The following is a 14,749-nucleotide window of genomic DNA, read 5'->3' on the forward strand; positions in this document are numbered from 1 at the left end:
ACACAGTCCATATAGGATATAATAAACAGAGGACTTCATTGTTGAGATGAGACATGAGCCATGTCCTAAAGAATTAGTAAGAGTTGGCTAAGGTAGGGAGGAGGACATTCCAGGTGTACGGAGGAGAGGCAGAATAAGCAAAGAACATGACTTAGCATGGTAGGTGTATTAACATGCTTATCCTGGGTCAGTGGATGGTGATTTAGGGATAGTTGTGAGACACGTGTGATAATCACTATGGGGCCAGATCTTGGATTGCCCTGAAAGTTCAGATTGAAGGGTGTCACTTTGATGTAATATGTTATAGGAAGCTCTGCTGCAGATTCAAGGGAAGTGACTTGATAAAAAACAATCCTGAGACAGTGGAACTTAGGGTGAGATGGACAGTCCAAGAGGAGAGAGATAAGGCGGAGAGGCCAACTTATTATTAGGTCCTGAAGTAAGAAAATAAATGTGCAAATGAAAATTAGAATGCCAAAAGAACTAGAATGATAATGAAGAGAAATAGTTTGATTGGGGATCACTTTGAAGTTAGATCACTTCAAAAGAAGTGACCAAGCTGGATAGGATGGAATACCAGAGATGAAAAGAAGGAAGGGGCAAAGATGACTGAAGCCTTGGAATTGTACAGAATGATGGTGTCATTGCCAGAAATGAGATCTTTGGAACAGACTGTTTATGAGGTGTGAGGCAGAAGAGAAAGATAATGAAGCTCCATTTTGATCATTTTTTTAAGACACTGGGGCTTGCTCTGTTACCTAGGCTGGAATGCAGTGGCATGATGACAGCTCACTGAGCCTCAACCTCTTGGGCTCAAGCAGTCCTCCCACTTCAGCCTCTGAAGTAGCTGGGACGACAGGGGCACACCACCACACCCAGCTAATTTTATTTTTAGTAGATGAGGTCTCACCATGTTGCCCAGGTTGACCGCAAACTCCTGGGCTCACGTGATCCTCCTGCTTGGCTTCCCAAAGTACTGGGATTACAGACATGAGCCGCTGCACCTGGCCCACTTTAATTATTTAAGTTGAGGTTTTAGGCCAGACACAGTGGCTCACACCTATAATCTCAGCACTTTGAGAGGCTGAGGCAGACAGATCACTTGAGCCCAGGAGTTTGAGGTCAGCATGGGCAACATGGAGAGACCCCGTCTCTACAAAAAATTAAAAAATTAGCCAGGCATGACATAGTCCCAGCTACTCTGGGGACATAGGTGGTAGGATCACTTGAGCCTAGGAGGTTGAGGCTGCAGTGAGCCATGATCTCACCCCTACATTCCAGGGTGACAGAGCAAGACCCTGTCTCAAAAAATATATGTATAAATAAAATAAATAAATTGAGGTTTTGACAAGGTAATTCAGTGGAGATGGGATAGAGATTTCGGAAACATTCACGTAGATGTGGTTGATATTGTGAGGGGAAAAATGCCTACTGGGTTTAGAGAGAGGCCCAGGATAGAACCTCAGAGAATGTCCACAATTTCTTGGATCATCTGGGTAATGGTAAGATAATGGTAAGATGTTATATTTAATTGGGATTTCTGAGGGCTTAATTAGAAAATATTGTGATTATGGTGATTAAAATATATGTAAAATGATGTCTCAACCTACTTCTATTTTTTAGAGGAAAAACTTGAAATATTTTAATATTTTATTTAATAGGCTCTGTTAGTGCCCTGGGTCATTATTCTGAGTTTTATTTGTGAATGTATAGTGGTATAAACAAATATCAAAGTTATAGGAGATTGGCTTGAATGTATATTAATTCTGGTAGGTGTGCTGGACTTAAACACTTCTGCAATTTTTTTCTTTTGACTCTCTTTTTTAAAATTAAAAAAATTTATTTTGACTGTTCTTAAAAGTAAAATATAACATTTTAACATCCCTTCATTCTATTTAACTGAAAATTCTAGATTTTGTATTATTTAGTTTTATTTACTCCAGCTTATTCCACACAAAGGATTTGAGGCAATTTAGGAAAAAAAAAAATTGAAGGGGCCAACTAAGGGAGTCAGAAGAAGGAAAATAGATACAGGAGAATAATAAACTGAGGTAACATTTCCTTCTGGAGATACAAACTAGATAGTCCATCCATTTGTTAGAGAAAGGTTGCACATATTACCGTTGAGTTTCCTTGTGGCCAAAGCAAAGGGGGATAATCCCTTTAGCATCCATTGGACAAAAACATTGTTTTTCCTGTTACTGAGACCTGAAGTACATTGTTTTAGCATCCATTGGACAAAAACATTGTTTTTCCTGTTACTGAGACCTGAAGTACATAAAAAGGACAGCATTTGGATAACATTCTTCCAGCAACCATAATTATGAGAGTTTAGGAGTGGGATAAATCAGCAGAAGTCTAATCTGGTCTAGTTCAAGAATACAATTCAGATAAGTTAAAAGGCAAAGATTACCTGGCTTTCAGAGCCATGCATAGAAAAATGTCTATGCATGTTTTTTTGTACCAAACCTTCAATAAGGATTGGAAAACAGAAGTTCTAGTTCGAGTTCCTGACAAGGACCTGGATTTCATATATTTTCTATCGCTAATAAGAGATCTGGTGGTTTAGTTTATGTTTATTGATGTTTTTACCTTATATGACATTGAGCTTAGACTGAAATGCATAAAATTGAGAATTTGTGTGTTACCTGACTTAAAATTCTCACATCACAACTCTTTTTCTAATGACTATGAGTTTGCGAGATAAAACTCACAGGTCTGCCATAGCAACATCATAGCACAGCCTGAAACTGCCACCATGCTGTCCCTCTTTTCTCCTAGCCATATTAAATGCTTCTTTCCTTCAAACCCTACTTGTTTTGAATCACCTTCTTTCTCATTACTATTTCATGTCTCTAATGATCTCACTGCTTTCACAGATCGCCTGTAGAACTCGGTTGACTGCCTTTTTCATCACTTATTAAAATTTCTTATTTTTAATTTTATTTCTCTATCCTCTCTATAACAGGGTTGTAATTCATTGAGGGAATTGATCTGCCATGGCTTATACTATTTTTGATTCCTCAACTCTTGGCATTGTGGTTTTCAAATTTGTATGGAAATTGAGGTACTCTTTCTTCACAGAATCTCAAAATCACTAAGCGTATAATTATGTGCCAAATCAGTTGATACCTCACATTAAATTCTGGTTGAATAGGCAAGGGAAGACCAGAGTTTGAAAGAAAAAAAAAATCAGGGGAGTAACATTTAAAATTGAGATAATTAGGCCGGGTCTGGTGGCTCACACCTGTAATCCCAGCACTTTGGGAGGCCAAGGCTGGCAGATCACCTGAGGTCAGGAGTTTGAGACCGTCCTGGACAACATGGTGAAACCCTGTCTCTACTAAAAATACAAAAAAAAAAAAAAGGCCGGGTGTGGTGACGGACATCTGTGATCCGAGCTACTCAGGAGGCTGAGGCAAGAGAATCACTTGAACCCAGGAGGCAGAGGCTGTGATCCGAGCTACTGAGGAGGCTGAGGCAAGAGAATCACTTGAACCCAGCTGAGATCGTGCCACTGCATTCCAGCCTGGCGACAGAGTGAGACTCTGCCTCAAAATAAATAAATAAATAAAATTTAAAAATAAAATTGAGAAGATTCCTTTAGTTTTCTCCTCCTCTATATTGGGAAAATGATGAATTTCAAATGAGTGTAGTGGCTGGATACTTCTTTTTCGCCAGTAAAGGACATTCTGTGGAGCATGGCTTGTGCTAGCACAGTTCCTTGTGCGTGTCATAGTAGCTACTAAATGAGGGATGGTTGTTTTGGGAGTATGACAGCATTCAGAGTGACAGAGAAACCTTGTTGATTGGGCAGGATAGTGTGAAGTGTGGGGTATTCAGTTTTGTGATTTCTTCTCACATTCTGTAGTGATATTCCAATTCTCTCTCTATAAAATTTTAAGGAATTCATCTGTTTTATAAGTCGAAGGTTTTTTTCCTTAGACTGTAATGAATTTTTAGTGAACAAACTTATGTTACCACTTAAGAAAAAAATGGCTAAAGTAAGTATGAACCATATGAAAATTAGATTGGGTCATCTGAGATCTTTAAAACTTTGCAATTGGCTTTAGAGATTTAAAAATCATAGTTGTACATTTTGAAATCTCTTTATTTAAACAGTAAGACGCTGAAAAGACAAATACCTTTTGGGAAGCCAGTCATATCCTATTGTGAATTTTAGTGCAAGAAGTAAAATTTTTTAGTTCTTTCACTGTGAATTCATTTGAATCCAGATAATGGCTGTGAGCCTCCTAATGTTCTTTCCTTGCCTTAGGGTTCACTTTCTCCCTACGTTGCTACCTCCAGCCAGGAATACTATTTTAGGCTTACCTGCGTTTTGGCTTTAGTGTCTAGCAGTCTTTCCCTTTCACTCTTTCGGGATATTTTCTGATTACTAGAGTAACAACTTAAGCTATAACCCAATTATTGAGTACTTGTAATTGCCAGGTACTTTACTGACATTATCATTAAGCTTTCTAACAGCTCTGTGAAGGGCTATTAAATAACGCTGTTTTCCATTGCCAGGGGCAGACACACAACTCACATTAGCTTAAGGAAAAATGGGTATTTTGAAGGGTAGTGGTGGAGCCGGCCTCACAGATGTTGTCAGAAATCTGTCTCATTTCTACAGTCTCTTACCTTTTGCAGATAGATACTGTCTACAGACTTGAAAACACTACACAGACAGCTTTAGGCTTACTTCAGTCCAACTGAGCAACTCCTCTCCGTTTCTCAATAACAAGACATTGTCTTTGCTTGTGTAATTGACCATTTCTAGACTAATTAAACATTGTTGTCAGAGGGGATGAGGTACTCTTATTTGGCCAAGACTGCATCACATGTCCTTACCCCTTTGAGCTTTACCATAGCCAGACAGAATGGAGCTGAAGGTAGTTCCCCAAAGGGAAAGAGGGAAGGGATGCTGGGTAGTGCTATCATTACCCTATTTTACAGATAAGGTAATTGAGACTTAGGAATGTAAAGCAGATCCTTCAACATCACAAAAATAGTAAATGATGTATCCGAACCACAATCTTGGATTCAGGAGTTGCATTATTATCTGGTAAAAAATGACTGCTGCTCTTTACCCTTAACCCCTTTCTTGGCAGCATGTGTTCCTAATTCTCCTAATTATTTTCACTTTTTGTGGAGAGAGAAATGAACCAGGGAAGAGAATGAAGGGAAATACCACACCTCTCTTTTATTGGTTGATAATGATGAGGAACAGAGTATATGTGAATCCTAGAATTGATGGGACAGCATTGTCTCATTGGAGGCTAGGTGTTTGAAAGGGAGAGGGTGTGGCAGGGAAATGCAACCAACCTGTAGCTACTAAACCAGTTGGGGGAAGGAGATAACCTGGGTATTCAATTTTCCTATTTTGTCTCATTACTAGCATCACATTCCTTTTCTCCTGCTTATTATGGCAAAATGTACAGCTTTTCAGCACCATATATGTTAAATAGGCTCTTGTAAACTGGCCTAGGAACCTAATTACTGTTATTGTACAGTTTCTGTGGGAAAATGAGATCTAGGTGCAATAAGCTTTGGGAAATATACCCAATACATAAGTTATGGATTATCTGATCAGTTATCTAAAAAAGTCAGGATCTTCATCCTCTGGAGTGTGGCTGTGTTAGGGAAGTGAGAAAGGGTGAATTGGGAGATTAACTCTGAAGAAAAGGGAATAAAGATGTCAAAGGCAAACTTTGCTTGCTCTGTGTTTTATCCAAGTCACTCATGGTGTAGTTACCATTGGCTTCTTAAAATGATCTCAGATTCTTCTTTAGGTTACTGTTGTAAGTTACCGTCACCTGGCATATTTCATATTAGTAAATATTTTCCTTTTTAATGATGTTAAAATTTGTGGATAAAATGGGTCTTTTATTCATAGGATGATTTATTCATGATTTGGTGCTTCACCATTGGAGGGTAATTGAAAGTTAGCCATGTGAGAAAGGAGTAAGTGAGAAAATAGGAAGTTCCTGGTAAAATGCTACATGTGGTGGACACTCAGTGTTACTGAGCCTTCATTCTTATCTCCTTACTGTCCCACTAGTGGCAAAATCTTTTGTTTTCATCTTGTTTTCTATGAGACATATTTGATGATAATACAATTCATAAGATATGCTCACTTTGTTAATGTTGAGCCTCTCTTAATATTTTTTTTTCGTTTTTAGAGATGGGGTTTTGCTCTGTTGCCTAGGCAGGAGTGCAGTGGCACAATCAGCTCATAGCATCCTTGAACTCCTGGGCCCACGTGATCCTCCTGCCTCAGCCTCCTGAATAGCTGTGACTATGGGTGTGTGTCACCACACCTGGCTGATTTAAAACAATTTTTTGTAGAGATGGCATCTCACTTTGTTGTCTATGCTGGTCTCAAACTCCTGGGCTCAAGTAGTCCTCCTGCCTCAGCCTCCCAAAACATTGGGATTATGGTGTGAGCCACTATGCCTGGCCCTATTTAATATTTTAAAGTTTCAACACTTTATTTTAGAGAATAGAATTCAATGTAGAAGGCTCTATTCCAACACTTTTTTTTTTTTTTTTTTTGAGATGGAGTCTCGGTCTGTCACTCAGGCTAGAGTACAGTGGCAAGATCTTGGCTCACTGCAAGCTCCACCTGAGCCTAGCTAGGTTCAGGCCATTCCCCTGCCTCAGCCTCCTGAGTAGCTGGGACTACAGGCGCCCGCCACCACGCCCGGCTAATTTTTTGTGTGTGTGTGTTTTTTTTTTTTTAGTAGAGACGGGGTTTCACTGTGTTAGCCAGGATAGTCTCGATCTCCTGACCTCATTATCCACCTGCCTCGGCCTCCCAAAGTGCTGGGATTACAGGCGTGAGCCACCGCGCCCAGCCCAAAACATTTTTTATATTTGGCAAATTTAACAGTAGATTAGAGATGGTATGTCCTATTAAATAACTTTTCTGCACCAAGGAAAGCTGTTCACTGGGCAAACGTGACTACAAAGGATAAGCAGAGTTTCTATGTATAGTGGTACAATTATAGCATGAAAATTACATGTTATATGTAATACAAATAATATATCAGTTCATAAATCAGTTTGTAATACTACATCCTTTGCTATCTGTGTACCTTGTCATTTAGCATGCTACATTTTATGTATATATCTTGGTTTGTAAATCACTGTGATAAGCACATCCCCAGTAATTGTATGGTAAGCTCCTGGCAGGCAGGGACTTTATCTTTGACATCAGAGCCTGTGAAGTAGAATGCTGGGCCTGTGCTAGGTGTTCTCTCTGCTGAGAGGAAGATCTTTGCTATTACTAGTTATTTAGTTTGGTGCAACAGGCCAGAATTGTCCTAATAATGTCAGTGTTTAATTGGTGATATGTAAAATTTCTTTGACAGTTTGTAAATAAAATTAGATACCAGAAAAGAAGTTTAATGTGTAAAACCATTTATTCATTTTGTTGGATGTAGGAATCACTTGTGGAATGGCTTGGACACATTATAGAATTAGCTTTATAGCAAAGCGATTAGAAGGGGTAAATTTCCTGTATCTGGTATTTGGACTTCTGCCAGTCTTACCTGTTAGGTTATACTTGACCCTAAAGAAGTTCCTAGTGGGTGTGCCAGGGAGGAGAACCAAACGTGTAATGAAATTGGATAAATTCCTCAGGTAAAAGAAAAGCAGTAGCAATAAAGACCAAACCCCATTGGCACCAAAGCCTGGAAATGGAATGGAGCTAGACAATATAAAGGAAATTAGAGCAAAGTAGGAAAAACCTTGGCAATTTAAAAATTGTGCCCAAGGTAGAGAAAAGAGGAGAGAGTGTGTGTTTGTATGTGTGTCTGTCTGTGTGTGAGTAATGACAGTGATAAAGGGAGAGCAGACAAGTCTTTGAGACCTGCATAGCCGTTCTCGAGGTACTCACTGTGAAGGTGAGTTTCTACATGGCTCTTGAGAACATCCCTCTCTTAAGGACATGTCGAAGATTCACTGACCTGAACCCTAAATAAAGCCTTCTGGAGAACAGTTACTAGAAGACAAGTGAAGTTCTACTCTCTTCTGTCATTTAGTTAAGTATTTATTGAGCTGCTGCTTTGTGTAGATACCACTAAGCTGTGCAATTACTGGTGCATGATATACTCAACAAATTAGTGTATAAATTAGTGAAAGAATGATGCCACCTTTGCAGTCATTTATTTACTGAGCACTTCTTGTTTACTAGACACAAAATATTCTAAGTGCTAAGAATATAATGGTGAGCTATACAGAAATCATCCCTGCTCTCGTGGGGTGTGTATATTAGTGAGAGAGACATTGCAACAAAAATATATTAATATACAATTACAAATTGGGTTAGTTTGTGAAGAAAACTAGCAGCTGCTATGATATGCTGTAGAAGTGGGATCAGTTTAGATTGAGTGTTCTGGGAAGGACTTTCAGTCTAAGAACTGAAGGATATGTAGGAATTAGCCAGGTCAGAATTGGAGTACTGGGGAAGACAAAATCATGAAGTTTCTCAATTTGGGAGTGGGAGGGCTGGAAGTGGGTTGGCATCCTTGGGGATCTGAAATAAGGCCAGTGGGTGGCCGGAATGTAGAGAGGGAGGAGTAGAGTTGTACAAAATGAAGTGGAGTGTTTGGGAGGGCTTCCAGAAGATAACTGTAATACAGGTTCCAAAACTCTCAATTTCATTACTCTTAATTTAGGGAATAAAATAGAGATTGATTTGTGGCTTGGAAAAAGTGAAAAAACATTGGTGAATTCAAGGAATAATTGGTTAATCTATACTACATGGAAGTTGCTATTGTATTGTGGAAAAAATGTGGGCCTTGGAATCAACTAACTTCATCCCATCTTCGCTTCTTAATGGTGTGTGACCTTGGATAAGTTACTAAGCCTCTCTGAGTTTCTTTTCTTTCATTTGTAAAGTGGAGATAATAGTGCCCCTTTATTGTGAGAATGAAACTAAATACGTAAAATACTTGGCAAAAGGCCTAGCTCATACTAAGTGGTCAGTAAACTACGTGGTGCTATTACTCTTACTACTATTTCTCTTCTTTCTCCTCAAGGCAGATAGACATCTGCCACATTATTTGTAAAATATTCACTAGGTGAACCTGATGAACACAGCAAAAGCATGCACAAACTGGCGTGCCTGTAATGACTTTAGACTATTTTATGGGCAGTCCTCAGTGAAGTGGTGGGAGTATTTCGATCTGTCCCATGATTGTTGAAAAAGCAGAATTTTTTCCATCACAAACATAAATGGAACTGTATGTACTTTGGGAAAACTAGCTTTGCATTTCAAATAAAGCATTACAAAGCTAAATTTGCTGTGAAAAGCCATAATGTTATAGAACACACTATAGCCTTTTCAGAGAGAATCTTGCAACTGTAGTAAAATAAAGACTTCCTGAAAATGCTCACATGCCATGTTAAAGACATAGGGTTTCCTTTATCTTACATACAATTGTCTAGTTACATTTAGCACAAGTAAGATAAACCATTTGGGATAAACTGTCATGTAGGTGTCTGTGGCTGACTCTGTTATTAATATGGAAATACAGTAAGACTCTGACACAATACAAAAAATGGATTCTAAAACCTTCAGTCGTATTAATGGAGGATAATCAAATAACTCCTAGCTAGCCAGTTGGGAGTTCTTAGGGTGTGGAAGCCAATTACCAATTGTCTTCAGGTTATTGAGGTTATTATGGGGTATATTCGAATGCTAATGACATGTCAAATAATTTTGATAATGACAGTGAAGATTTTTTTTGGAAAGAGAAAATCATTTGAGAAAGCATATTTTGGCCTTTGATTTAGATATTAATTTGTAGAAAAAGGCAATATGCTATGGCTAAATTAATTTGACTATGATCCTTAAGAAGATACATTTTACTTTGTGAACACTATATATACACATATAGAAAACTAAAACAAAAGTTTTATGAAACTATGTATTCCAATACTTTCTGTTATATTTTATTTCAATTTCTGGAAAATGCTGTAGTTCACTAAACTAGTTTTATGACATAGTGGTTTACAACTTGCACTTTGAAAAACATTGCCCTAAATGAGTGTGTATTAAGTGATGCTTCAGAAAGGAACAACCAGGCTACTCTAGAACCATAAGATCAGAACTATTTCACCACTAGTATATCCCATACCACTAGTAATAGATGATTAGTAGGTGCCAAGCCCATTTGGCAACCTGGGATGGTCCTTTAAAAGGGATTCATATATATATATATGTCACATGTATATATTCACACACATATTTACTTGCTTACACACAAGCTCTCACAGGAAGGATACATAAGAAATTATTACTAACGTGGATTGCCCAAGGGAAGGAGAACTGGGTATCTGGGCAAGAGTGATAAGACACTTTAAGTGCCGTATACCCTTTTATTTTTCATTCTTGTTAAATTTGAATCCTGTGAACATATTTATTCTAAACATTAATAAATTCTGCTTCTATGTTATTCGAGAAAGAAAACAGTAAGGTGACCAGTATGGATCAGAGTTTTACCGTAAAGATTACTGTGTTGGCTGGGCGTGGTGACTTACACCTGTAATCCCACCACTTTGGGAGGCAGGGCGGGCAGATCACTTGAGGTCAGGAGTTTGAGACCACCCTGGCCAACATGGTGAAATCTCGTGTCTACTAAAAATACAAAAATTAGCCAGGTGTGGTCGTGTGTGCCTGTAATCCCTGCTACTCAGGAGGCTGAGACAAGAGAATCACTTGAACCCAGGAGGCAGAGGTTGCAGTGAGCTGAGATTGTGCCACTGCACTCAAGCCTGGGCTACAGAGCAAGATTCCATCTCAAAAAAAAAGAAGTTACTGTGTAGATTAGCAGAGTCCAGCATAGGAGTGGGGAATTACATCCTGCATACTGTTTACTGCCCTTGATGTAGACCAGCTATATTGACAGTGCTATGCAATGATGTTTAGGCAACTCATTAAAAAGGGTTACTTTGTGTTTTGTGCTCTGCTTATTTATTATAGTGGGGTATATACTAGATTCTGGAAAGCTCTTTTTCCAATAGAATATGGTTAATTTTAATGTTTCAGTGCTTATTTTTTTATTTTTAATTTCTAAATTTGTTATTTAGAAGTAATTTCAAACTTACAGAAAAGTTATATGAATAAGAAAACTTCAAATAACACCTGTTCCCATAGTCACCTTTGGTCAACATTTTACCACATTTGTCTTCTCATATTATCTACCTACCTACTTAACTATCTGATTTATTTTTTTTCCTGAACCCTTTCTTCATAACTGCTTCAGAGTGTATTTTCTAAAATTAGGGTTATTAACTTAACCACAGTACACATATCAGCCTCAGTAAATTTCATGTTCATACCATACTTTACTGTACTGCTAACTTTCCTTTTTTGTCAGTTGACCCAGGAATATGCTTTATAGCAGTTTTTTATTGCTTTTTGGCACAGGATTTGGACTAGCATTAGGAATTGCATTTAGTTGTCATATCTCTTTAGCTGCTTTTTTTTTTTTTGGGGACAGAGTCTCTCTCTTGTCACCCAGGCTGGAGTGCAGTGGCGCAATCTCGGCTCTCTTCAACCTCCACTTTCTGGCTTCAAACGATTCTCCTGCCTCAGCCTCCTGAATAGCTGGGATTACAGGCATGCACCACCATACCCGGTTAATTTTTATATTTTTAGTAGAGATGGGATTTCACCATGTTGACCAGGCTGGTCTCAAGCTCTTGACCTCAGGTGATCCGCCCACCTCGGCCTCCCAAAGTGCTGGGATTACGGGCCCCCACCGCGCCCAGCCTCTTTAGCTTCTTTTGATTGGCAACATTTCCACTTCCTTTATTTCTGTTTTACAACCCTGGAATTTTTAAAGAATATACTTTTTCCTTTTTAAAAATAGAATGTTGATCATTTTGGTGTTTTCTTATGATGAAATTCAAATTATGCATTCTCAGAATATTATATAGCTGATGTGTCTTTCTCAGGATATAACATCTGGAGACACAATATCCATCTAACAGTAATGATGTTAGAGAGTACTTGGTGAAGGAGTTGTGTAGTTTCTACTGTATAATATTTTCCCCTTGCAACTAAGAAATAATCCATGAAAGACATTTTAAAGCCATGCAAATATACTAATCCATAAAAATTTCCCCCTAGATTTAACATCCATGATTGTCCTTGCCTGATCCAATCTTTACCATGTTGGTCGCAAATGCTGATTTTTCCATTGCTAGCACTACCTCTACATTTACCAGTCAACACTCAGCATTCTGTTTTAAGCCATAGCCCTCATTTCTCCTTTTGTGTTTTTATATAAACTCATAAATTCCCCCCTCCCATGGTTCATAATTAATTACTGTGTAAAGCAGAGGATTTGATTCTGGGGCACATCATTGATGACTTCAAGAGGTCAGTGATCACCTTGAAATTGTGTGCAGTCTTCTGTGTTCTGGCATCTTTCTAGAGAGAGTGTTCCTTTCATCAGAATCTTGAAAGGGTTCTGGACTCAAAAGTGGGGAACATGTTGAAGGGCTAGACTTTAAGCTGTTTGTAATACTTATAATACATTTGTATATCCGTTCCCCTGCATTTTACCCCTAGTGATAACTGAAATGTTAGAACCATATTGTATGTCCCTCTGTAGTACATTCTATTTTTTGTCATCTGTTTTTAAACCACAACTTAAAATAGTACTATATTTTGGTTCCTTTAAATTTTTTCCTAGAATATATAATAAATGTTAAGATCTTCATTGCCACCGTAGTAGCAGTTTATGGTGTATGGAACCAGTCTTGTGAAGCAGTGAATTACCTTGATTTAATTTGAAATTTTAAAACCAATGTTTTTTACACTATAGTTTTATTAGCTCTCTGGGAGTGAGCTACATGATGTTGTGCACTGACAATTACCCAAATGTTCTCGCCTTCTCTTTCCTGGATGAGCTTCAGAAGGAGTTCATTACTACTTATAACATGATGAAGACAAATACTGCTGTCAGACCATACTGTTTCATTGAATTTGGTAAGGGCCTGATTTTTTTTCCTTTTTATTCATCTCCATCCAATCATAAGCAATTTTAAATCTAATATTGGGTGGAGGGGGGACTTCAGCTATCTTGCTTTTGATAGAGTAATTTGGTAAATGATCTATAAATTATGGTAACTTTTTACTTAGATGCTTATTAGAAAAAAAATTGTGTTTGAGCTGTGAAGGGGATTTTGAGTATTGGTCCAAAGAATTAATGCCAGAGGATAACTTCTCAATGAGAAATTTATAAGCCAGAGACTCAGACTTTTGTGTTTCTGTAACAATCTTTTATAGTTTGCTTCATGTAGAATAGGGGATGGCAAACATTTGCTGGAAAGGACCAGATAGTACGTATTTTAGGCTTTGAGGATCATATAGTCCCTGTCAAAACTATTCAGCCCTGCCATTGTAGCTCAAAAGCAGCCATAGGCAGTACATAAATGAGTGCAGTTATATTCTAATAAAACTTTACAGAATAGCAGGCTAGATTTGGCCTGTGGTCAGTAGTTTGCTCAACTTCTGATGTAGAAGGAAAAAGTTGTAAATAGTAAAAATAAAATTCCACCTGGAAAATATTTAGGAAATGTCTTATATTAGTTTTATTCAATTTATTCTTTAAAACCTGGATTCTAATGGTATAAGCAATAAAAAGAAAACAGATTTATAAAAACATGCAACTTCTAGTGTGTGTTCTTACGTAATTGCAGCTGGTAAATCTAACAGATTTAATATTTCATGAGATAGGAATCTATAAAAATCAAGACTTTGGGCCAGGTGTGGTAGTTCATGCCTTTTATCCCAGCACTTTGGGAGGCCGAGGCAGTAGGATCACTTAAGGCCAGGAGTTCGAGACCACCCTGGGCAACATAGAGAGACTCTGTACAAAAAAAAAAAAATAAGCTGGGCATGGTGGCAGCCCCAGCTGCTTGGGAGACTGAGGCAGGAGACTCACTTGAGCACAGGAATTCAAGGTTACAGTGAGCTATGATTGGACCACTGCACCCCAGTCTAGGTGACAGAGCAAGACCCTGTCTCAAAAAAAAAAAAAAAATCAAGACTTTGGTTTAAAGTTAAAGCTGTTTTTTGTTTTTGCAATTTCTTGAAGTGGATGTAATACACTTAGGTAGTGTTAAATCCTTAGTTTATTTAAAATTACTGATTTCTAGAGGACAAAACTGATGACTCCATGATATATTAATCATTAAACACAAGTAATATTGGAATGCTTCATGACAAATTGAACAATTTTGAATAATAAACTACCTATAATATTTACTATCCCTAAGCATCATACTCTGAAACGATTAATTGACAAGTGACTGCAAGGAAATTTATGTTTTATTTTACATAGATAACTTCATTCAGAGGACCAAGCAGCGATATAATAATCCCAGGTCTCTTTCAACAAAGATAAATCTTTCTGACATGCAGACGGAAATCAAGCTGAGACCTCCTTATCAAATTTCCATGTGTGAACTGGGGTCAGCCAATGGAGTCACATCAGCATTTTCTGTTGACTATAAAGGTGCCGGTAAGATTTCTTCTGGTGAGTTCTGGATCTCAGTTATTTTATTTTTAAAAAATCCTTGGGAAGAACTGAGTAGCTCTTGAAAATGAATTACTTCATTCTAATATTTTAAATCAAGTACATGAGAGAATATAGAAGTTCAAAGCAATCCTTTTTCAGTGATTTATAAAGTAAGCTACCAGATATGTGACTAGTCAGGAAAATACTTT

General features: G+C 37.9%; 1 protein-coding gene across 3 annotated transcripts in view; it reads left to right on the forward strand.

The window, feature by feature from the left end:
* SEC22A (SEC22 homolog A, vesicle trafficking protein) overlaps positions 1-14,749 on the forward strand; it is a 79,443-nt gene that overhangs the window by 8,772 nt on the left and 55,922 nt on the right. For all 3 annotated transcript variants that reach the window (XM_030942104.1, XM_010370784.2, XM_030942108.1), the window contains exons 4-5: positions 12,843-13,006; positions 14,364-14,558. In XM_030942104.1, the coding sequence (XP_030797964.1) occupies positions 12,843-13,006; positions 14,364-14,558 (359 nt within the window). The remainder of the gene's footprint in view (positions 1-12,842; positions 13,007-14,363; positions 14,559-14,749) is intronic.

This window comes from Rhinopithecus roxellana, chromosome 1, assembly GCF_007565055.1.
Source record: "Rhinopithecus roxellana isolate Shanxi Qingling chromosome 1, ASM756505v1, whole genome shotgun sequence".
Taxonomy (NCBI): Eukaryota; Metazoa; Chordata; class Mammalia; order Primates; family Cercopithecidae; genus Rhinopithecus; species Rhinopithecus roxellana.